Below are 24,688 nucleotides of genomic sequence, written 5' to 3' on the forward strand. Positions count from 1 at the left end.
TATCGTGTACATCCTCGCACATACACGTCCGCATTTTTTTTTTCATTTATATTTATAATACATATGCAATACTTTACAGCGTTTTGTGCGACTAATACAATTCTTTTTAACTCTCGTCCAACGATTCCTGGATTGCTTTTGATCTAATACTCAACGCAATAGTAAATTTGATTCTTCGTATGTATTTGCAAGATATAAGCATAGGTAAATTACATATATGTCATCGGACAAAATGGTATCTCAAAAACCTTTTTGATTGGATTGTTTCGAATGAAATGAAACTTCGATATAGATAAAAAATGATCTGAATATCGTCGTTGAAGAGTGAAATGCATCATATTGCAGTACTTTTTAGTTTTGATGCACTTAATACAATACGTGTTACTTATGATATGTCAATGTGAAATACGATTTATGATAAAATAAGTATGCAATGATTCATTTTGATACGTTTGTGCACGATATGTATGATTAAATTTATATATGTATATATCCAAATCGAAAACGGAGAAAAGTTCTCATAACATTTATAAGAGAGTAAAAAATATACTCTCAATACGATCGTGCTCGTAGCTATTAGGGCAAATATCTTTTCTCACGGTTTCCTCAGTGATACTCGTGCCATACAACGATCGACTTTCGATTTCTAATATACAGTGAATTATTTTCACCAGATATACGCGCGTTTAAAATTACAAAGGACATTTGGTACACTCACACGCTCCACACACGCGCAATCATATGATACTTACAATTTTAGATAATCGAATCATATCTAATTATTTTAATAATAAATATTTAACGTACAAACGGACGGATAGAATGAAAATATAGAGAAAGAAAAGAAAAGTGAGACACAATTAGAATGGTACAGCGGGGATCGGAAAAGAGAGTAAACGAGTTAAGGGGTTGGTCCATCTTGTTTAAAGAATGTGGTGCAAAAATCGGAAAAAAGAAAGAACATTAAACACGTTTCGAAAATATCTTATCAAAACTATAGAAATGGTTTGGTCCTTTGTTTATAGTTAACATACATGGTTGAAACTGGTAAAATCTTTCGTCAACGCTTGGACTTTTATATTGTTGTCGTACATACAACGAACTACCGCATACGGGTTAATTGTATTACGATATTATATCACGATTCGTAATACTTTCATGTATCGAGTCAAATTTAATCTGTTCATTTCTTGCACTAACGTGTCCAAGAAGTTTTCAACTCTCTCGCGAAGTGCTGTCGAGAGAATTGAGATCATTCGGAAAATAGCCGAACAAACATGATTTACATTATATTTTACAACAGAACTCTATTTATTCCAAATCAATATAGCAAGCCAAATATGTATAGTGCACCGATTATGCTAAATTCATTTTTTATCCTGAATTTAAGTCCATGATTTAAGCATTGCCGATAAGCAGTAGCAAATTTTTGTTGCTTGAACTACTTAAGTATTCTCAGCCAAGTGAACCGTTTTGTTGCGATTGGCTCGGCTAAATCAATTCAACGGAGAGGTCGCGTTGGAGTCCTTGAAGTTACACAGCAGCATAACGAAATATACATATGTATGATGCTCGAATCCTGTTCTCCCCCCGCATCGTGCGACAGAGATCCTCGTCTTCATCCGCAATCAGAAAATCGACTTTTCACACGTTCTCTGTTCTATCCCGAAAGTTGTCCAATATTGGGATAAATTGAGTTCTATCGTATCGTTCCGTTTAGTGAGACACCGACAGAGGATTGAACGGTTACGTGCAAGAAATGTGGGCGAGAAAAAGAGAGAGGGAAATAGCGAGATGCAAAGGGAAGGAAAATGTAAATTACGAAATATTGCAGTCGTCTGTGTATGTGTCTCTGATTTGTTGTTTAGTTTTTCGTGAAGTACGTCGAATCAAACTACGGCTGCGTGGTTTGCTCTTCGTATCTTCACTGACGGTTGAACTTTGTGCTGCGACCACTTGCTGAGAATGGCCACCAGGGCCAGCGCTTCCGGTTCTACCGTGCGGACTGCCAGACCTACCGATTCGATCGCTTCTGTAATACGCGAAACCGATGAAGCAGCGATCCAAGTTAAACGACAGAAAGGGATTAATGTCGGTGTAGTGATAAGTTGTTCTGTTTCAAACAGCGATTCTAGATGCCAAAATAATACGAAGAAATGCTACAAATACTTTTGAGGGTTCCTCATCGGACAGAAAGACTGTAGATCCGTTGAAACGTATAGTACTAATTATATTGAAATAAAAAAAGAGTGCAATATTTTTGCTCTTGTAATAAATTACTGTTAACGATAATAATTGTACATATTTGGAGAATCCTCAGAATTGAAATGTTTCAATTTTTATAATCTCGTCTTTTTGACTTCTCAGACTTTATTTTCGCTAGCTCGTAGTTGTATTCGGTTGGCAACTAAATAATTGCGGAGTTTGTCGATAGACTTGTTCTTATTTAAAATCCGCAATCACTTAGTTGCCTACCCAATAGAATACTCTGTACACTATAATAATGTTATGCAACGTGTCAAGTTGTCATCTGTATAACTATTTGTTGACACGAAAACCGGTTCTCTCTCGTCCGCAGTTTCAATGGAAAATTCGTTTTTACGTCTGAAAATATTAATGGAACGGCTTGATAATTAATACCCGATTCGCGATATAAATGCAAATCCACTCCAAGTGTTTCTAAACAGAGTTAGAAATTATGTTCGCGTGTTGCTTTCACCGTTTCCATTCCGGTATGTGCGCGCGTACAGTTGTTGTACATATAGTTATTGGCATTTCATTTGTTCATGATTAATTGGAAAACCATGCAGTAAAGAGAAATAGCAGAAGAGAAGAACGAGAGAAGCTGGGTGAGGAGGAGGAGGAGGAGGAGGAGGGTAGAAGAGAAAAAGTGGGGAAGAAGAAAGAGAAAGCGGAGTGTACCTGCGCGATCCGTAGGCCGAAGATCTTCGTCGAAGGCCTGACTCGTCCGAATCGCCGGTATGATTTTTCGGTACGATTCTGGACAGAGTGATGAAACATCGAAATATTTCTTTAATATTGTAATCATCCTTAGCAGAACACTCCATCACTTTGGCACGAAGCTTCGGCAATTCGCAAAACACCCATTCGCTCACATCTTCAATCGGTACTTCTCTTCGCGTCGGGGCAAGATCCAATTTGTTTCCGGCAACGACTATTGGCACTTCCTGACGAACGGTGTTTAATCTCAATATTTGTCGACTTTCCCATCGATTCCCGCACTCCGCCTTCTTTTTGGTAGTGAACGGAGTTATGCGCTTAAATTATCCTCGGTTTTACGGTACCTGAAAATCTGGCCGTTGTTCCCTGACTTCTTCGAAACATCGTTTCACGCACTCGAAGCTTGGTAGCGATGTAGTTGCATAAACGAGAAGGAACGCGTGTGCCGTAGCTATGCTCAGCCTTCTCATAGCTGGGAATTGTAAATCGCCTGAAATCGTATGCATATTACTACGTACGTAGTTTAGGCAAATTACAACATTTAAATACACGGAGTAGAATGTTCATTCTCTAAATAATGACTTTAACAAGATTCCCGTCGTATTTCTAGATTAATGGAATTTTACGCGATAGTAGTATGTGGTCGATGCCTAACTCTGCCCTGTTGCATAATATCGAAAGAGGAAAGGGAGAGGGGAGGATTTCTTACCAGCTGTATCCAATAGATCGACTTTCAGGGTGAGTGTACCAAGAACACATTCCCTCGAATAAAGATCTTCAACGGTGGGCCTGTATCTTTCACTAAATCCTTGCCCGAGTAAACAACGTATAATCGCGCTTTTTCCAACACCAGCACCACCCAGTACCACCACTCTGATTCTTTCGTGATCAGCCATGCCGTAAGTCCGTTCAACTTGTCTTGATCAAACTCTAAGAAGACGTGAAAATTAAACGTAATCATCTTTTATCCCAGATTTATCAGTGACAACTTGTTTGTTGTATTTATAAAATATGAATTTACACAAGCAGTTTACGTATGTACATATGTATAATAAATCCTTTTGTTTTTCACATTGGCATAGACAAAAGCAAGAATATTTGTAGCTTTCGACCAGGTTGAACGAGGTATTCGCTCCACCGATGTTTTCGTCACTTTCAATTAAAATTTGTTATTATACCTTTTTTTATGTAACTTGTGTTCGACCCATGACGGATCGAACTTGTACATCAGACAAAAGGGAACGGTTGAAGGCGTCTCGCAAGCTCTATGATCGATCGAAACGCGTTTCACCCTACACTGGAGAATTAAAGTGGAGTACAAGCGGTAACAAGGATCTGGGTCAAGAATTGAAAGATTCAACTAATGCTTTCGCATGTAATCGCATGGATCTGTTTCGATTTCGTTGAAAATCGAAGCTTCGAGCGTCCGCAGTTTTGCTTTCTTCCTGCCTGGAGAACCACGAGTATTATATTACAAGTTGTGAACAGACCACAAACGCATTGTACGTTATTACATTTGGTCAATTCACAGACAGTTGGTTGCCAGAATGTTTCCATGGTTTACGGAGCGATGATTCACGATTATCGCATAATGCATCCCATCGAATCAGACCTCTTTACGACACAGACAATTTCACAGCAATTTCCCTATTCCGCGCGACGCTTGGATCAGTACAATTTCGATTGTATCAGTCGTGCTTACAGTTAACGATGCTCGTGCCGGTGCAATAGAAAGCGTTCGTTTGTTTCAGTAACGTAGATGTCGAAGGAAAAAAAGTTTGTAAAAGCTAAAGGTATAACAAGCACGTGTGCGAAACTCTTGTTAACGATATCGCTTCGTTATTATTCGCCGGTATATCAAAATTAATTAGCGCATCGCACCCGTTAAAGCCGCAAACTGTGCATACGTGTAGCATACGAGTGTACGTATACATACATACTTATGTGTCCCTATCTATTGCGCATTCGTCAATTCCAAGTTCCGAGACAAATAGTAATTTTCTAATTATAGATGATATTCGATGAATTTCCCTAACTTTAACATTTGCCAAAAGATCATTGTGCATTCGTAAGCCCCTGAGTTGTTTGTGCATCGCGGATGAAACCAACTTTCCGGCACGAATCGGATGCATCTCGTTTCCGTTCGCTGTACGCTATTCCTCATTCAGTTTGTTATTTTGCAATCGATTCAGCGAACAAACAAGTCTCGCGGAATGTTGTCGATAAGCTGAGGAACAACCTATACATATGTATATATGAGTATACGAGATAATTATTTTGCTCAAATTCAGCTTTAGAAATAGATTCAACTTTATTTTCTTGCGAACAAACCTCGCGGAGCTGTCGTAGCTTCGTCTCGTGTTACTGAAAAAACTGATGAAAACACGTGATTTCCAACAGAATTCTGTACCGGAGCTTCCTGCTACCGGAGCATAATTTCGATATTTACATATCATTTGCTTGCTGTTATCGATAATATTTGCACGTGCGATCAAATTCTCTCTAACGTATTTTTTTTTCTGTGCGTCACTGTATCAACGAAGAGGAAACATCTACACATTTTAGATCATAAATTAACATCGAACGTATGTGTAAAATTCACGAATATTCCATACTCGAAACGAAAGTATGTCAGCCAGACAATGCAGTTGTGTCAATTTCGTTCATTGGAAGGAACAGTGAAAAGCTTTTATTCGCACGCAACCTGGGGAAACCGAAATATGTACTACCGCGTACTCGCGTGTGCTGAGGAAGCTGATTGCGCCTGTATCTGCTCCGAACCAGCAGCCTAATGTTCGTGCTTTCTATGAATCATCGACGCGAGATACGCGAGAAACTAGTTTTTTCATTCAATTCACGTGAATGTATACGCAGTAAAATTTGCACTACTTATTTGCTAGTAGCCGTTTCTTACAAAAACAGGGAAGTTGAACTAATCGTGGTTGTTTCGTGCTAAAGATACACGTGTATAACACAGAGATTTAAGGGTATATTGGTATGAGTATATGTATAAAAGCTGATCTAGCGTGAAACGATCAAAGGCAGGACACGCGCGCTGCTGACAGTGCTGACCGATCTATTTCTACATCGCGCAGCCTTCCCTTTCGTCCCATCGCATCGGCTCGACTGTTCTCTTTTTCATCGTTCTCCACTTTTCTCTTTGCCGCTTCGAAAACGATCCTAAAGCGATCGTTTATCGGATAAACTTGTTGTGGGTTGGCGTCCAATTTTCCGCTCGATCCTCGAAACCGATTGGTGGACAAATCGGCTTATTTTCAACCATACTATCCCTATTTCCGAAATTCTGAGCGGACTATAGATTCTTTTTTTTTTTTTATTAACGTCTATGGAACGTACGGATTCGTGATGTGACACGATGTGATTCGTTTCTATTTCGAGTATCAGATCGTGCACGCGATGGCATTAAATCGGTGAATATGAAATTGTCCCCTTTATGTCAGAGTCCAAGAACGTGCGATTTGTTCAGTTCTAAGAGCCGCGATAATTACATAATCATGAATGAAACTCCAAGTAGAAACTGTGTTATACAATGCAAATACTTTTCACATTAATATCGGATTAGGAATAAGAAAAGTGATCACTTATAAAAAGATTTGCACGTATTATATATCCTGTAGATTTGTTAGTAGAAACTGCATCTTTCATTAGGGCACAATGTTATGATGTTAAGATAATGTTTCGAAGAACTGTCTTAACAATCGTGTACGTAAGTGTAAACATCGTTGCAAGTGGAATGATTATGTTACGCTCAGACACACAGTTGGGCACAGGGCACTACTACGTAATAACTGCACGGTCGCGAAATTGTTCGTCCGAATGCTTCTACGATTACGCCCGAATTTTCTCCATCGTGTGCGCGTCCTTCGAAATTCGAGGAGTTCTTATCTTGAACAGCAGTGACACGAACAATTCGTACTGCACAGCTGTAGAATCTCGATCATCGTCTATTTAATGGTCACCCTCATCTTTTCTCCTTTGTTATATTAATTTTCGCACGAGGTAACCGGAAATAATTATCGGTTCTTGGTTAATGTCAAAGGTCGATTCTTGACCATCGAACAACACCGTGTTTAAAGCCTATTTTCAAAACGCTTTGAATAATAAACTTATTTTGTGCATACCCGATCGCGTAAAATGTAAAATTACCACGTCATTCTATTTATCTCGCTTCTGACTTTTAGCGTGGATTAATAATGCAACTACACTGCTGAATATAGCCATGATTGTAATTCCTTCATGAAGGGAGAAGGCGATGAAGGTAAAAAGAAGGTATGATGCCGTTAAAGTGGGTGCTTGCTACGAGGAGCGCAATATGAGAGGCTACGCTACGGATTCTCTTTAAAAAGAGGAACATCTCGAAGGAACGTTCAGTCTGATAGAGCGGCTGCCATTAAAAGCGACGAATCAAGTTCGATAAACTCTTCGAAATAAAGTTTTTTGCAATTTGAATATTTTTAAAATGCTCTCTAAAGACGTAAATACAGACGACAATGCAGAAATACCGGATGATCTCTGGATTCAGAGTATAATGCAAGAAATATTGTCCTAAATACAGATCTATTAATATAGGTACACCTCCTTCAAGGAAAAAAGATATAAAGGACAGGACTGGGACAATTTCCTATCCGATATTAAATTCTGTTAACTACGTTGACCCTGAACGATTACTCGTTTCATTCGATTAGGCGAAATTGTACCGAAACATAGCGGTAATCAGATTTCCTCTAACTGTTTGCACAGACGTAACATTCGACATCTATTAATTATAATCGAGTGAATTTTTTTACTAGTCAACTGAAATTCGCCTATATTATTCGATACTATTCAATCTTTTAAGCAGATACGATATAACATACGACTGATATGAATAATTAAATAACTGATTGTATAAATGAGCAAATACACAAATGTACAGATGAAGGAATATACATTTTTGTATCGTATAAGTTAAAAATTATACATAACCTCAAAATATGAAACATTTATCAATAAAAAGATCGAACATTGAATCTTTTTTTTTTAGAGAAAGAAGAAAAACAGGAATAAATTGTAGCAATCCTGTTTCAATAACGTTAGTGAAAAGTGAAGACATTGGTTATTTTATGATAAGAAGTAATACGATTTCAATGATTGAAGATATATTATAAAATATTCCTACTTCTCTTTCCATCTATCAACGTGTACACGCATGTATACTAATTCCACGTACAGTCATTTGGTGATATTTCACATTTATGGACGCAACGAAATTCTCAGAATTTCTTTAAATTCATGTGCATCGTATTTCATAAAAATCAAAATTGTATGCACATACTGACATGCGAAAATTTTGTGTCTAATAAAGCGGAGAACGAACTCGTAGTAGGCAATCAACAGGCGCATTAATTTCAATTCTCGCCCTCGCAAGACGATTGCAAAACTATACGCGTGTTTTAAAAAGAAAGACTTAAATTGTGAAAAGGGTGTACGCGCTGAAAGATATGAGAGATAACTTACCAGGATACGGGTAGAAGCAGCTTCGGATTCTGATATAACGAACCGTCTGTTAGACAACGTGCAACTGTAACTGTACAATGTGTACGAAAAAAACATACCCAGCTTCGTTCCCGACCGACGTCGAGACGATACTGAACAACCCTCTTCTCTTCGGAATATTCTGTTGTGACTTGCGTTAGCCGCCGAGTACTACGAAAATCAACTTCCCCTTAAGGAGCGTGCGCAGCATTATTTATTTTCTGATAATATGCGGTCGATCGTATATACCTGAAGAATGCTGCAGCATTCACTTTCTTCCCAATCTTTCTTTTTCTCTTCTCCTCATTTTAGTATATTATTTTTTACCTGCTACCCCTGTTGGCTGTTATCTATAAGAGATAGAAACCAATTACCGTCAATGCTCGATGACATCTGTCGTACGTCTGTCTGGTACGTCTGTATTTATGTCTGACTATGATATTCATCATAAAGGGTATAACTACTCGATGGATGTTATTGAACATCAACGACAGTAATCCACTTTTTCTTGAAAACGCTGAAAAAATCGAATGTCTTTCTATGAATTAATAACTCGGGAGTGTTTTTAATTTTATACTGATTGCAGGAACTAATTATTAGATCCTGCTTTGGTTTTACCTAGCAACATTTATTTCTCTTTCTTTTTGCATTATCGATTAAAACCGACGGGAACTAATAGTGCGGCGCTATATTGGGACTTCTTTTCTTGAGCATTCACCCTTTTTGCATTATTTACTTCTTGAGTTTCATACGTCTTTACGATTCTTGTCTCACGCGATTCTCTCCCTTTCACCAAAAATTGTACGCGAAGAACAGAAATAAATATTGCGTACTTGTACATATTTAAGTAGTTTTTGTTCCAATTAATCCTGTAATCTCATTCTATGCAAGTCGATAATGTCGGGAACGTTTAGCTTGTCTGTAATACCTACGGATGGGATTACAGAAGAGTAAAAAGATGGTTTCCTTATGAAAGTGGGGATAGTGTCGCCGCATGGAAGGAGGATCTCAAGTCGTCACTCGTATTGTAGCGCTGATGAAGTGCGTACGGGTTCTTGTCAGTTGTGCGGGCATTAGAAAGTGTTGAGTGCGTAAAATCGGTCCGTTAAAAAAGAAACAGAGACTCTTTGCCAACCATGGGTGGTAAGTGCCGGATTTTTAATACATATCTCTTATAATGTTTCTATCGTATTCATGCGGCTTGACCGAAGGTTATGTTCATTGGAGAGTTCATTTGGGGTGTATGATAACATCGCCGGTAACCGGTCTTGACCCAATGACCTTCATACGAGTTATATCTTTCACAGACAACGAGCAATAACCTCATAGGCGGTAAAAATGTGTACGTTCTTTTGCGTTATTGTCGGATGATTCGTCGCTTCGTATTAGGAACGATAGATTTGAATAATAGCTCGTTATACGATGCGGAACACGTTCGTCTCTCGTTTTTATTTCTTTCGCGACGATCGGTTTGACTCGCGCTCGACTTTTTCCTTTAGACGCATGCGGGAAGACTTGCATTTCGATAGTAACTTGGCGCGAATTTGTTAGACCATGTCTTACGTATTATACAATTTACAGTTTCTCACAATGAGACATATAGTTTTATTTTCGTAAATTTGATCAGAATTAAAGCGTCAAATATAATGTATGGAATCATATTGTAGAAAAAAAGAACGGTAATTGGACAAGAAGTTATGCGTGAAATTCGATTTTCAAAAAAAAGAAAAAAAAAATATGGTATCTGGAAATCAGCGGCTGTGGAAATTATTCTTCATGTATTTCGATGTAATACTTTACGATTGTTTAAAGCACAAGATAGCTGAAGAACAATGTTGTATCCTCCTTTTTTTCATTCTCTCAGAAACAAGATTCCTCCTGCATAAAATAAGATAACTGTTGGTATTCGTGCAGTTTATTCTTAGCCGTCTGTGGAAGAAATTGCGGCTCTCTGCCAAACCTTCTCTATCTCTTTATATTTATTTTGAACCTAGTAAAATTGTTTCCACTTCATGAAAATTTCCCTATACAATATATCATTTTATTTAAATATCTAATGTTTTATTTGTTGGTAACGAAACAAAGCTGTTTTCTTTCTTTCTATAGTAGACATTGGTTAACTTCCAGTTGTATTTATTAAATAATACTTAATTTCAGGTGTGCATTTAATCAATTGTACGACTAACAAAAAGAAGGAAATCCCCTTTTCATGCATCATTATTATAAATATTTATTATTATCGTTCATTATTCTTTACTTATTTAATTGAATATTTCCGTAATTGAGAGTTACTTAATATTATTACGGCGGCGATATTAATATGTTTATTGATCAACGTGCCACGGTGATGTAACAGTGACCGGCGCGATATACCCGCAAGGAATCTTCATTCACAAAGTCAAGAAACAAAACCATTTGTTTGTTACTTTTCTCATGTAACAATATTGTTTAAAATTAATTTTTGCAACGATCTCATCGGTTTTGCATGTGTTATTGCATTTGCTGGCTGACGACGGTCTGGAAATATTAGGGAACAGAAACTTAGGTGCAGTCGAACGGAAGTTCGGATCGTTAAGTTCATTGTACTTCGATTGACGCGGAATAGCTGTATACTATTTTTATGTAGGTTCAATCTTGACCTTCGCCTGAACTGGGCGCGGAATTCTATTTAGTTTGTAGACTAGCTCTATGTTGGATGGATTCCTAATTAAACGGTATCCTTCTTATTCTTCTCGTCTTAATGCTGAAGAAGTAGATAAAATAAGTAGAATAAAATGACATGGAACTCAGAAAAATAGATTACCAATAGAAATTATGAACTAGTTTTCGTGGAGTAAAATGTGATTGCACCAATGGTCATGTTTATTCTATTTCTATCCATGAGATATGTACTGGAATAAAATGAACTTAAAGTACGTGAAGATATCAGATGTAGTGGTTTAACATTTAACGTAAAAGATGATCATTGGGCATTTGTGAATCAAGAAGATTATCTCATTAAAAGCGAGTCGAGATAAGAAGCGACAACAATGGTGTCTGTTCGCATGACGAGTACGTCGGAGAAAGTGTCGATCCGTAGACGTGTCTGAACTGAAGTACGTATGTACTACGTGATCGTATAAGGAAATCTGGTCAGACCTGGGAGACAAGTGCTTGACCTAAGGCAAGGTATATGAATGCATTTTGTACAAACGCGAGGCTGGGTTGCTATTATAAGCTGGTCGGCTTGTATAAATATAAACCTGTGTGGCACAACGACGCCGGCACTCTGCCTCTCGGGTTTCGTCTGCGTATTACAATATGCGAGAAGCCGAGCACCGCGTTTCTCATAGCCAAGATAAATGTTTTATATTTTTTAACAACGCCTCTGCGAAAACGTCGACGCGCCAACAAATGGATAGAGATGCGCCTCTGCCAAAACGATTGTATCAAGCCACATACTGTTGAAGTTAACACGCAACTTCCGGTCATCGAATAATTTTTACCTACCCGTAATTAAATGATGAAACAGACAATGAATCGTTTTAATAGAGCAGTTCTCAGTAAGCCGACATGTTTGATTACTTTTATAAACATTGACGCAAATAATACCGATGATCTCGTACTCGGGTATAGAAATATTCGCTGTCATCCAACGCGTTATGATTCGGAGAACACCGGTAGCAGAAACCCGAGCTTTACTGCTCTATCTATTCTCTTTCTCGATTCTACTCTCCTCCCTTTCTGCAACCGTGATTCACTACTACTTTCACACATTGATTGTATTTAATTTTACCAGCATATTTGATACTGAACTGCACTCCACGACTATAAAATCAATAAAAACATTTAAATACAATACATTTAGCAATTTATGAGGATTGAACATTTTTTTTTTATTGATCTCATTACTACTTCTTAATACTAAACTTTCTAATTACTAAACGCAGTTTATCTATCGTTTTTGGCAACTGTTCGATCGTGATCGCATTGTAAAAAATTTTAATAACGATGTCGTACAATTTCGACACTTGATCCAACTACTTAATGGATTACGAAGTTCAATCCGTGTTCGAATAAAATTCTGAAATTATATCATAGGTGATAAAAAAAGTGATAAGTCAGAAGATAATTCGAATTAATACTATATACATACTACAGGTACAGATCGCTGCTCACTTACTGTTCGACTACTGAATAAGAAGTTGCTGACAAATTTTTTAAACATGAAATATGATTTTCAATTGAATATCTCATTGATAATTGATAGAACTGCACGAGAGAGAGCACGTTTCGATCAGTCTCTGGACTTATATCGACACCATAGAATTTCGTCAGGCCATTGAACGTATCGATAAACTCGGCTACTGATAAAGAACATGCGACTCGTTTCGTATATCTGTATGATTTTATAACAAAACTCATGTTCAAAGTAGATATGCACACAAAATACTTAAGCATTGAACTGTTTAAAAAGGTTCTATCGAGTTTTGAGTGTACAATCAAATTTTATATTTTAATTATTATATTAAAATTATTTCGTCGTCTCGCGTAGGCCTTCGTATTCTCGTTGGCCGACGATATTCAACGGCGATACATCGCGATGACGATTTGTAAGGAAATTAATTAACAGCAATTGACGAGAGTATGTTATCGATTGAAATAGGAGGTAATTTATCGTATTACGCGTCTATATTTCGCGAATGTATAAGTCTCGTGATTATAATGATAACTCCGTGAAATGTGCCTAACGCAAGAAACTTAATATCTCATTCAATGTCGATACGTATAATGCAACCATTCCAGAAACGTGAACGACGGTATATTTTCAAGGCTCGAGCGAGAGCTTACTGCATACAATAATACTAGAATTATTATGACGTAACTATACCTCGCGTCTCGTGGGACACGTGTTGCGTAGTAGCCTGACCGAAATGAAAATTGATCGAATTCCATCGAAGGTCCTCCCTCGCCGTTTCTCTACGTACGTGTACGATGCTGCAGATGAATGCTTCCGGCGAACGGTAACCAATACGTATTTATATCTCTACGAACGTAGTTAATCTGCTGTTGCTGCTACAAGAATTTATTGGATCATTTTATGCATCATCTGGTATTTGTTTAATCCAAACAAGAATTTTCATTACGAATGAAATTAATAATCTTGATCTCTAATATCACGTTATTGATGTACGTAATACATGCTACGCTTAAGAATCTAGCGCTTCGAGCAAACAGTACATATTTAAGTAGATAAAATCACGGAATTCTTCTCTTCTCTCTTTTCTTTCAAATATAGTCTTTACTTTTTGAGTACATATATCCTATGTTATAGAACAGTGATGGCGAACCTTTTCGTCAAGTGGGTCGAATTTTGTTCATTATTTTTTTTACTACTAGCTCGTGGGTCATTAAGTTCGTGGCGTCACTGTGGGAGGGGAGGATGGTTAAAAATGGTACTCTTTTTGGTTCACAATTTGAAAATCCTCTAAAAAATTTACGTTTTGTCTTACAACTCTTATTTTTGCAAGTGAAGAGCAGCAAAATAAAGGTCGACGTAAAGAAAATTGATTGATATAACCAGGTGACACCGTGCCCAGTGGGCAATATTTTTTCTAATATTTTTCATTGTCTTTTTCATGATATAAAAAATAAGTTTATAAAAATCAACGCGTGGGTCAGTGTCTGACCTGATGTAGGTTGTTATCCATCACTGTTATAGAATATCCCCAAGGAAAAAGTAGCGTTCAGATAAGTAAGCTAAAAATATTTTAATCCAGTGTAATTGAAGCCAAATCTCTTCAGATTCCCCGGCGCAGTGAATCAAGCGATGACATTTGCGAAATAGAAATAGAAAGTGTTATAAATAAAATGGCAACATGGTTGGATTTTCTTATTGGCGAAAAACAAGTTGAACGCATTTAGATTCACGCGGTTGAGCTCCTCTACTTCTATTTTTACCGTTTTCGACGCCTCAGAAAATCCAGCACGCATTTTTAACGTTTTTCGTTTCTTCTTAACGAGAGAACTTGCGGTGTATAAATGTATGTTCTGAATAAAATTCTTGAAACTATCCTCGAACAATTCTTGTCCTAGTGTTGTTAAATATTAACACGTTGAGCTTTCCGTTCAAGCGGCGGCGCGGTAGATTTCGGCCACTTGTCAAATAATATGATACATAATATAAAACACATATTGCAGTGACGATTTTATTTCACTTTTCGGTTAGGTTAGACTATGGTAATGCATAGCAAAAACAGCCAGAAATTTGATTTCCAAAAAACTCTTCACTTTCTGTAATCCGTGTAAAGTCAAACCGTATCTTTGCTTAGATAGTTTTAATAAATTCATCAAAACTACATTATTTATTTCTTAACTTTGATACTGCTTTGATTCCATGGGACCGACGACACGCCGCCTGAACGAGTTCACTGTCAATCGGAAAAAACCGACGCCGCCTGAACGGAAAGTTCACTGTCGGTCTCCAGGGACCGACGTAGTGCTTAACGTGTCGATATACTGCTATTATACAACATGAATACGTAATTTGAAATAGACGACGCACGACGACACATTCGGATTAAAAAACATTATTAGGATTGTCTTAATCTTATAGCGATAAGAAACGTAGAATCAATGGTACTAGCAGAGTTCAGGATGTTATCTTATACGAGATACATACATTCTTATACCAGAAGAAAACTGCATTCATTTAGCATCAGTTAATGACGCAATGTCGAAGCCAATACAGGAATCAATGTTTCGTCTGCAACGGCTTATCAATATGTTAATGTCAATAAGGAGTTCATATTCATATAGTACAGCTAGTGAAAAAATTATTCACATGCAAAAATCGATCGTTTCAATTGATGAAACAATTTTCTATAATAAATCATGATCTATCCTGAATACGTATATTTTAATTGAAGCTATTTTGTGGAATTAGCGATCGACCATTGGCCGTGAGATCTCGTAAGAATTAATATTAAAATATTGCGATTTTAAGGATACGCCTGGGTCACATTAGCTACCAACGACGCCTATTGTTTGGGGGCCTTAGTTTTGGCACACTCTCTACGCCGAGTTGGTACCAAATATGAATTGGCTGTGTTGATCACTCCTGGAGTAACGCAAACGATGAGGTGAGTCTCTTTCCAGCTTGTCCATTATAAATATAATTAGACGTTTGTTTTCATTCTTCGGCTGCACGCGCGCGCGCGCGTAACGGTCAGAGATAGACGTCGGGCGAAGCGCGGTAGATAATAATTCCTTCTATTATATTTAGGGAGAAACTATCAACAGTTTTTTCTGTTGTAATGGAAGTAAATGTACTCGATTCGAAAGACGAAGCTAATTTGGCACTGCTCGCTAGGCCGGAATTGGGTATCACGTTTACGAAACTGCATTGCTGGAGATTGACTCAATACGATAAATGTGTCTTCCTCGACGCGGACACGCTCGTAAGTTTCGCGCGAACATGTTTCATTTCGATCCGGAACAGTTCGCCCGTGCTTTACTTATTGCGTCATATTGTATACTTACTAGGTCGTGAGAAATTGCGACGAGTTATTTGAGAGAGAAGAATTGTCTGCTGCTCCCGACGTTGGTTGGCCCGATTGTTTCAATTCCGGTGTATTTGTATACAAACCGTCCCAACAAACTTTCGCTTCCATCACCGCGTTCGCAGCCGCCAAAGGTTCGTTCGACGGCGGCGATCAGGGTCTACTGAACATGTATTTTAGCGACTGGGCCACAAAAGATATTTCTAACCACCTTCCATTTATCTATAACATGTGTTCTACCGCTACGTACTCTTATCTTCCTGCATTCAAACAGTAAGGAGACTTATTTATTTAATTGTAGATCCTTTACGTTCTCCGTATTATTTTAATAGGAACAGCAAGTAAAGATGACATAAAGTGATGCTGAATACTGTTGTTCGTTAGGTTTGGAGATGACGTTAGAATAATACACTTTATCGGTATTACAAAACCGTGGTTACAGTATTTTGACACTTTAACTGGTATTGTTCAACCACCACCGGGTTCTACGCACTTGCAACCGCTATTGCAATTATGGTGGAACATATTTTGTGAAAGTGTCCATTCACAGTTATCACCAGTTATGGTGAGTTTGATTTACTCTTTTCTTCGTATCTCAATTATTATACGTCAATGGACTTTTGACATAAATATTTGTCAACGTGTTTACAGAATTATATTTTTTATAATTCTACATTGTTTTATTCGTTAGATTGTAAGATAATAGACTCTAAATATTTAACAAGCACAGGTAAGAGTTGTATATCAATCACACTTATGTACACTTGATACAATATCGTATCATTCTGTTATTTTATTGAGCATAGCATAGATATCACGTGTATACACGTATTAATTAGAAACCGAATCACGCAACATTCTATGCTTATATATCACTGAATTGTACAGATTTTTATTATAAATATGTTTCTCTTTAATTGTACTATTATTAATTTACTATAGCATTTTCTTACATGATTTTGTTTCTGTAGTGTTTCAAATATATTTGTTTTTTTTTTTCGTAGTACATATTCTCTTAGTCCGAATATTAATAGCTATGTACATAACAGACATCTAAATAAGAAATATACGGTTTGGAGAATTCTATTAATTTCTGTTTATCTTCGGATCGTGTCAGCTGTCGATATTCTATCGAATTTTTTTTCTGTATTATTTTTGTAGCATACAGTGTCCATTTTTTCTCATCCTTCACATTTCTAACATTCTATACCTTGTTCTAACTAATTCATTATTCATTTTATGCTCTACTAAAGGTATGAACATAAAACACTCTCACTCGAATACAGTTCCGTAGAAAACGGTATGTAAATTAGTCTAGACCAATGTGTTTTATCGCGATTCGGCATAAGAAAAATGGACACTGCTAAATTAGTTTTCTACTAACCAATCGAATGTGCATTTTTTTTTTTTTCTGTTTTGGCATGATGCTTGCATAGGCTACCAGCACATTGGCACCAATTTGGCACGAATTTACTCCTGTACCTTTTCAACATCCTACTCCACTACGAAGCTCCACTTACACAGACACAACAGACAGAACACAAAATGATATTTATGTACAACCAGATTTCTCCGAGTTTCAAGATCCGTGGGAGAATTATCTCACACGAAACAATTCAATTATTCACGAAACAGAAGACAACGTAACACAACAGTATTATTCCACAACCAATACTTGTTCACCTGCGCCTACATTCGTTAATCAAACTCATTACGAACCACCAACGGAACATGGTAGAACACATTATCAGCAACAGTACATCGAACCCTTGCACATTCAACATAATCACAATCAAGAACAAATTTCTGATTACGTTAATAATGAAACTGAACAACAACATTCGTATTTTCATCCTAGCGACACGTCCGTATCAAATGCTCGACACACTTGGCATAATCGACCTAGTGTACCTGTATATAATGTACAAAATCATCATTCCAACGAATCTCAACATCAGCATGTTGATCACCATCATCAGTACATCTCACCGATGAGCCATTACGATAATAATAATACATTATCATCGGAAGAAACAAGAGAACACAAGCATGTCGACTACCAATCTGTTTATCAACAAAATTCCTTTAATAACAACGAATCACCGTCGGAAGAAGTGATAAAGCGACAGCAACATAATGAACATTATGTTGATTGTAATCATTATAAAACGAGTAATAGTGAGCAGTTTAATCATCATTATAAAAAAGAGAATAACGAGTCTGTAAATATTAAAACAGATCACGATCGGCCTGTGGATGATAATAACATAGCTCATAAAAATGATCATTTGACTGAGCGGAAGGCTGTACGAAATAAGAATGTAAACTTCACAGACGAACGGACAAAAACATCAGTATCTTTTAGTCCTATTCCTAATTCCAAACCCTGTACAGATATCCACAAAGTAGCAACGCAATCTGACCTACACGTAATGGATGATCTAAGTAATTCAAATGTAAGTAATTGTTCCCACCTACATACTACTTTTTAAATTTAAACTACAAATCTTTGATACTTTTAAAAATCATGCATTTTTCGAATTTATCTTTAAAAAATTGTTTAAACAATTGTAATATAATTCGCTATATCTACGCCTGTATCTTTAGTAATTTCTGGGACATTACTTGCAGTTTCAATTTTTAACATGGTTGTTTTCAGTATAAGAACATTATCATTGTTAAATGTTTTTAACAATCCTCAAGTGTTTGCTATTTCTTCACGATTTTTATTGTTGTCCCTTCTATGTGTATTATCCTTTAATTATTTAAATAAAAATAGCTATTGGTGTGCGCTAAACAAACTTGTTCAAAGAGAAACTTCCTTTAATTTATAACATAATCCATTGCTAGTTTGTATGTTACTAATTTTTACTAGATTTGTGTGTTACATTTTTCACGTTTGTGCTACATGCATTTACAATATAGTGTAATTATTATCACATACGGTTCGTGTATAAGGTAACTTGGAATAATCTACAATGAATTTATACTGTTTGTTGTAAGTTATTTGTTCGTGTCGATTCAATTTATATGCTCGTGTCTACTTTCATTTACTTCCTTAAATGTATGTGTATTAATTGTGACTTCGTAGGGTGGTCTCGCCGGTGCCTTGGCTCAAATGACGCTGGGCGAACCCAGAAGCGCCGAACAAATTGCATTAGAAGAACATATGCGAAAACAGAGCTGGGAACAAGGTCATATCGATTATATGGGCCGCGACAGCTTCGACAACATTTGGAAAAAAATTTGCGAAACCCTCGCTCTTGCACCATCGCGATTGCCGTCTCCACCTAAAGTATAATCTGTGCTCAATTTATTACGTAATAAATTGATCAAGTAGATAGAACTGATACACAAAATGCCTGTCTGTGATACAATTTACAGGAAACAGAGAAGCCCGCGAAAACCGCAACTGACAAGACTGATTCTATTAAAGATGACTCGATTATATCTTCTGACACTACGCAATCTATCGAATCTGTAGATGAAGCGGATAAAGGAGCCGGCGGTACGTATCATTTTAATAATCGAAACTGATACAAAATTATATTTTGTGAAATGCTGAAAATTTATTTGACCGAAATTAATGCAGAAACGAAACGAAATTTGTAAGCTAGAATTCATTTTTTCTTATCTCACCCACGAGGCAAATGCGCAACAACTACATGTCAGAGCAAGAAGAATTTGAAATTTGATTTTCCACTTAATAAGCGTTTCGATTAGTAATGCAAACTGTGTATAAAAAATTAAAGTGCTCATAATGCAAAGCAATTAACTGTTTTTGAAAACACGCTTTGCGATTTTATTTTCCCCGATTTTTTTTAATACAGCATGTGGCATTCGAACTCATATAGAAAGAGAATAAAGATTTACGAATTGTTCCAAAATTGATTTGAACGCGAAATTATATAAATCACGTTTTTCGTAATGAATTTAAAAGTTTGGGCATAATTTAAGGAAGTGAAAACATATTTTTCCTATACAGTTTATCAAGTTTAAGTGTTTGAAACAGGAACGGAGGACAGCAACTAACAGATCCTGGCGCCATAGCATTGCTACGTCTTGTAATGTCGTTTTGCTTTAATGGGGTAAATATTTCGAGAACTCGCATCACTATCAAATCGCGATTTTTAAATAAATTAAAAAAGTTTGTTAAACACAACTAAAAACCAGCACACGGTATATATTAAAACTCTCATTATTAAAATTATATCATTGCATATATGAAATTATGCAGCGTTGGAATAAATCACCTGACTTGTAGCAGTTTAATGTTATGTATAATATTAATAACAATAATTGTGATAGCACATTAAATCTAAAGACTGTTTAATTGTTAGACACGATGTACTATATACATATATGTAGAACAGATTAATATAAATTAATTCTGCTTTGAAATCATATTTTCCTAAATTCAATAATAAACAATGGAAAGTTCTTCAAACATTTCTACCAGATTTTCGATTAGTTTGCTTGCATTTACTCAAAAACGAACGCTTTGCATGTCATGAACGCTTGATACAAAACATGTAATATCAGACCTAAAACTTGAATAACTGTCAGCATGATTGATATTTCTCTTATTACTTTCTAACTTATTTCTTTCTAATCTTGATTTTCGTCGATCCTTCGAATTAATGTCTGCGTTGTATTGTAATAAATAGCATTTGTCGAGAGCACATTTAGCAAGAATAGTTTCAGTCGCTACCACTTTACTTTTTGTGTTCAAATCAAAAAATTTCTTCAGATATACTTTATTTGCACTACAAGAAAACAATTTTAAAACAAAATATTTAGTGTAGCATTTGATATAAAATACACGTAATCTTTAGTATTGCACATTTCTTATATATTTATAAGCATACGTATTTCATATTTTTATCAAGTATCTTTTTTTCTTTAAGATAGTAATATTTAGATATTCACTGTACATGCATCTGTAGCAAAGAATGTATTTTACATGCTGTAGAAAATGTAATTTACATTCCACTTTATACGTACAACAGTATCTGCGCATACGTATAACACATGATTGTCTTTTCTTATTTAGCTGAGGCAACACCCGATAGTGAAGAACAATCTCTAGTTAACAATGTTCCTATAACAAGCGTACCTAAATTATCAGAGACGAATGAACAAGTTAAGGATACCATATCTTCTGTGAAAGAAAGTGAAGATGATATTACCGAAAAAATTTCAGTAGAACCTGGAAACGAAACGCTTGATGCAAATATTTCGATGCAAACATCTAATAAACAAATTTTAGAACTTGATGCATGTTTGCCATTAAAAGAAACCCCGCAGCAAACAACTGCTCCTATAGTATCATCTGATCCAATCCAACCTGTTTCAATTGGAGAGCAAGAAACAATTACTGAAACAAGACAACTGGAGAGTGACGTAAAAGACGTAGGTGATCTTAAGACTACCTACGTAGTAGATACCGAGCAAACGAAACAAGCGAACATTAAAGATGAAATACACTCGAAAGAACTGTGCCCAAAAGAATCAACTGCCTCACAAATTCTAACTGTTAGTCCCGTCCCGATACAAGTTGCAGAGTCTGTACTTCAAGTGGAACCAAAAGAATCCATGCCGGATTCTCGAGTAACACCGCAGGAAGCGGCTCTTTTTTCGACAATAACGTCTGTCCTCTCGGTAGAAACAGAGGATAAAACGTGTTCAGCACCATCGACGACTGACCCGGCGCAAAGCGAAGAAACATTCAGTTCGAATAAAACCGCAACTGCAGAAAATATCGATACTGCCACTAAATCAAGCGAACCATTAACGGAATCGAAAGAAACTTTGCAAAACATTTCATTATCCGTAGGACAAATTCAACCTCAACTTTCGGAAACGCCTATGTCATTTTCAGGAGATATAAAAACACCAGAGGAATCAATGCAAAAAGAAGGAATCGAAACGGAAGTAGAAGGGAGTGAAGCAGTGAGTGGAACTGGAACTGCAATGGAAGACGAGAAAACTAAAACTTTATCAGCCGGTAAAGCTCCGGTTAGACCCTCGAGGTCGAAGGAAGTGCCTTCGCCGAGTGTATCGAAAACTGCACAGCAAGATGTAAAGAGTGAAGATAAAGCAGTGAAGAAGCCTGTTAAAAAACCAGCAGGAAAATCGATGCCGGCTGAGGAGTCTGCGGAAGCAGCTGAAGGTGATGGCTTCGATAAAAAAACAGAAAAGAAGGTAATGAAAAAGGTGGTGAAGAAAACAAAGTCAAAATCAGAGGAAGGTCTGGATGATGGTGCCGATGACAATAATTCTGGTAGTAAGCAAAAGAAGACTGTGAAAGTTGTTAAGAAAAGTACGAAACCTTCGCAATCTTCTAGTATTGAGACAAGTGTTCCTGAAACTCCATCGTCTAGTACTTCCGATGCAGCACCAGTTCCGCCTAAACGAAAAACAAAACCTGTAACCTCCAAGTCAATTGGTAAAAAATCTGATACTCAGTAACTACGGTTATTGAAGATGACAATAATTTTTTAAATAATTCACCAATGTGAAAGTCTTAAAATTACGTGGATGAAAAGTGATACTCACTAGTCCTTCCTAATTTTTTATATTTTATATTAACAGTTCCACAAATAAGTATCACTCACAGATTTGTTGTTTACTCTGGTTTTTTTGTTTCTGTTAGATAATATATTCCAACATAATGTTTTGCTTCATAATTTATACATTATTTTAACTTTGTGTCAGTACTAAATAAAGCTTTTTTATATTATATATCCAACCTGTTTTTGCATAAATTGGAATGAAACTCATACCTTCCAGGTATAATCTTCTGTAATTAATGGTATAATTAATATATTATTTTAATACATGTCTCGACTAATTTCTTTTTTTTACTCATGTATAAGCTTCAATGTATTTAGTAGCACACATGTGAGTAGCTGTGATTGAATAACTTTAAAAAAATAATATATACAACATGCATATATACATATATTTAACAAAAGTGCAGAACAATATCTTCAGTTCAGGAAGAAATGTAATCACAAATATGGGTTATAAAAAATATACATTTATATATTTTATATGTATCAATTTGTATCTTTGTATACTTATATCGCTGTACACACAATCCTACAACAGTCTGCAATCATACTATAATAAATCACACGAGTTTTAATTTTGAAAACTGTCAGACATATATGGTTTGAATACATTCTTTAAGATCAAAATTATATGATTTTATTTATTACCTAAAATAATAATCCACATTTACTCTTAAAGTTACTAATTTTACATTAAAATATACCCTACTATTGTTTCTTTACTGTATTTCTTTCGCACCCACAAGAAGAAGATTTTTGGGCCGACAGATACCTCTTTGAAAGAGCAAGAACTAAATCTGGTGCTCTGCTCTTCACTTCATTCAAAACAATCTCTTTTGGATATAAAATTGCAAATATAAACGAAAGCATTGGAACTACGATTTTACATCTATCTTGTGACTTCATATGTAGTACCGTAAATTCACATTTCTAGTTAAATGATCCTCTGATCATATCGGAGTCTATCTCCTTAATTACTTATAAATACTCACTATGTAAGCGTTGGGCCAAGGCGAATTGGCAAGTCGGATTTTTTCAATGCTCTTCAAGTAAGGGTAGGAAAGGGAAGTTATCTGTCAATGTCAATTGTCACTGCATTTGCTATATCGCGGAATCGCGGTGAGAAAGTTTGAATTTAAGAAATAAATGTAACACTTCATCTTGAAATTCCAAGTAGTTTGTCATGAAGGATAACAATTATCAACCTTATCAACTAACGAAGGATAGACGTTGCTGAAAGCGTAGGTCCACCGTAGATGATGAAGGATGAAGCGAAGAAACGCGCGACTGGCGCGACGCGCAACATCGAGGATTGATCGATTTCTAATTGGATAACGGGGATTGTAGGAGGATTCCAAATGCACGATCTGCTCAACGAAGGTTTCGCCAGGTTTCACCAGATATGGACGAGACTCCTTAAGTCACAAGATTTTCACTTTTGTTAAATAAAAGTCCAAATTCGCAGTAAAAAAACTTGATTCATTTTCCACCCTCGAAATACAAAACAGTTTCAGTTTTGCGCCTCGCACAAGGAGAGATGTAAGATTTGCGGAATTTCGATTGTAGCGCACGTATAGCGAAGAAAAGTGAAACTAAAGGTCCTGATGTAAAATGTGCCGATTTTTCCGTTCATAGTATGCGGTTCCAGTCTAGAATGTTGTTATGTCTTTGTTTTAAGGAGAATCTAACCGCGCGCGTATAGTTTCAACGGCGTACCAATACACGCGTAATTTTTCCGTATATGTGTATCCTAACTGCAAACTTGCTTTTTAGAATCGCTTTTTAGAATTTTCGGTTTGAAGTTACCTCGTTTTCGAAATTCCTCGTTCTTAAAGTTCCCCGTTTTTGTTTTTTAGAATGTTTTTTTCCGTTTACGACATTGAACGATATTGGTCATTGAAATTGTCTAGATAAAGGCCACGATCTTAAGAATTCAAAAATATGTGGTTCCATAGAAAAACATTAAGTTGACCTTCAAATTTTCCGAGTATCTCTACCTGCAGAAAAATTATGCACACAATTTGTCCCACCAAACCGAACAACTCTTGTTTGAATCATTTCTTTCTATCTCAAAAA

The 24,688-nt window shown here is 36.4% G+C and overlaps 2 protein-coding genes and 1 long non-coding RNA gene across 9 annotated transcripts; 1 reads left to right on the plus strand and 2 right to left on the minus strand.

Moving 5' to 3' along the window:
• Positions 1-33: 33 nt before the first annotated feature.
• LOC108628265 (GTP-binding protein Di-Ras2) lies at positions 34-8,664 on the minus strand. 3 transcript variants are annotated; one of them, XM_026816714.1, is made up of 5 exons: positions 8,577-8,664; positions 3,671-3,891; positions 3,306-3,451; positions 2,923-3,188; positions 34-2,032 (listed from the first exon to the last, which is right to left on the minus strand). In XM_026816714.1, the coding sequence occupies exons 2-5, from the start codon at positions 3,855-3,857 to the stop codon at positions 1,819-1,821; spliced, it is 813 nt and encodes a 270-aa protein (XP_026672515.1). In that variant the 5' UTR covers positions 3,858-3,891; positions 8,577-8,664; the 3' UTR covers positions 34-1,818. The 3 variants fall into 3 exon arrangements, with proteins under 3 accessions (XP_026672515.1, XP_017885563.1, XP_017885553.1); XM_018030074.2 differs by having other exon boundaries at positions 34-2,014; positions 8,479-8,643; XM_018030064.2 differs by having other exon boundaries at positions 8,479-8,642.
• Positions 8,665-9,498: 834 nt separating this feature from the next.
• Positions 9,499-23,242, plus strand: Gyg (glycogenin 1). 5 transcript variants are annotated; one of them, XR_003389627.1, is made up of 10 exons: positions 9,499-9,639; positions 15,482-15,617; positions 15,761-15,935; positions 16,021-16,310; positions 16,422-16,602; positions 17,474-18,493; positions 19,129-19,332; positions 19,422-19,545; positions 20,050-20,125; positions 21,091-21,178. XR_003389627.1 is itself a non-coding variant. In XM_026816550.1 (9 exons), exons 1-9 carry the CDS (start codon positions 9,633-9,635, stop codon positions 20,034-20,036), a joined length of 2,151 nt encoding a protein of 716 aa, XP_026672351.1. In that variant the 5' UTR covers positions 9,499-9,632; the 3' UTR covers positions 20,037-21,073. The 5 variants fall into 5 exon arrangements, 4 of the variants coding, with proteins under 4 accessions (XP_026672351.1, XP_026672348.1, XP_017885482.1 ...); XM_026816550.1 differs by lacking the exon at positions 21,091-21,178 and having other exon boundaries at positions 20,023-21,073; XM_026816547.1 differs by lacking the exon at positions 21,091-21,178 and having other exon boundaries at positions 20,050-21,073.
• Positions 12,347-14,069, minus strand: LOC113464796 (uncharacterized). The gene is made up of 2 exons (XR_003389658.1): positions 13,367-14,069; positions 12,347-12,559 (listed from the first exon to the last, which is right to left on the minus strand). It is a non-coding gene; the product is annotated as an uncharacterized LOC113464796 (long non-coding RNA).
• Positions 23,243-24,688: the final 1,446 nt, after the last annotated feature.

This window comes from Ceratina calcarata, unplaced genomic scaffold (assembly GCF_001652005.2).
Source record: "Ceratina calcarata isolate Rehan_Ccalc_2016 unplaced genomic scaffold, ASM165200v1 scaffold127.2, whole genome shotgun sequence".
Lineage (NCBI taxonomy): Eukaryota > Metazoa > Arthropoda > Insecta > Hymenoptera > Apidae > Ceratina > Ceratina calcarata.

Coding starts and splice junctions, on each gene's coding strand:
- LOC108628265 (XM_026816714.1), bottom strand. CDS start 3,857: ATGGCTGATCACGAAAGAATCAGAGTGGTGGTACTGGGTGGTGCTGGT. Junction 3,452..3,670: donor CGATCTATTGGATACAGCTG/GTAAGAAATCCT, acceptor ATACGATTTCAG/GCGATTTACAATTCCCAGCT. Junction 2,033..2,922: donor TCGGCCTACGGATCGCGCAG/GTACACTCCGCT, acceptor CGCGTATTACAG/AAGCGATCGAATCGGTAGGT.
- Gyg (XM_018029993.2), top strand. Junction 15,936..16,020: donor TCCTCGACGCGGACACGCTC/GTAAGTTTCGCG, acceptor TATACTTACTAG/GTCGTGAGAAATTGCGACGA. Junction 16,311..16,421: donor TATCTTCCTGCATTCAAACA/GTAAGGAGACTT, acceptor GTTGTTCGTTAG/GTTTGGAGATGACGTTAGAA.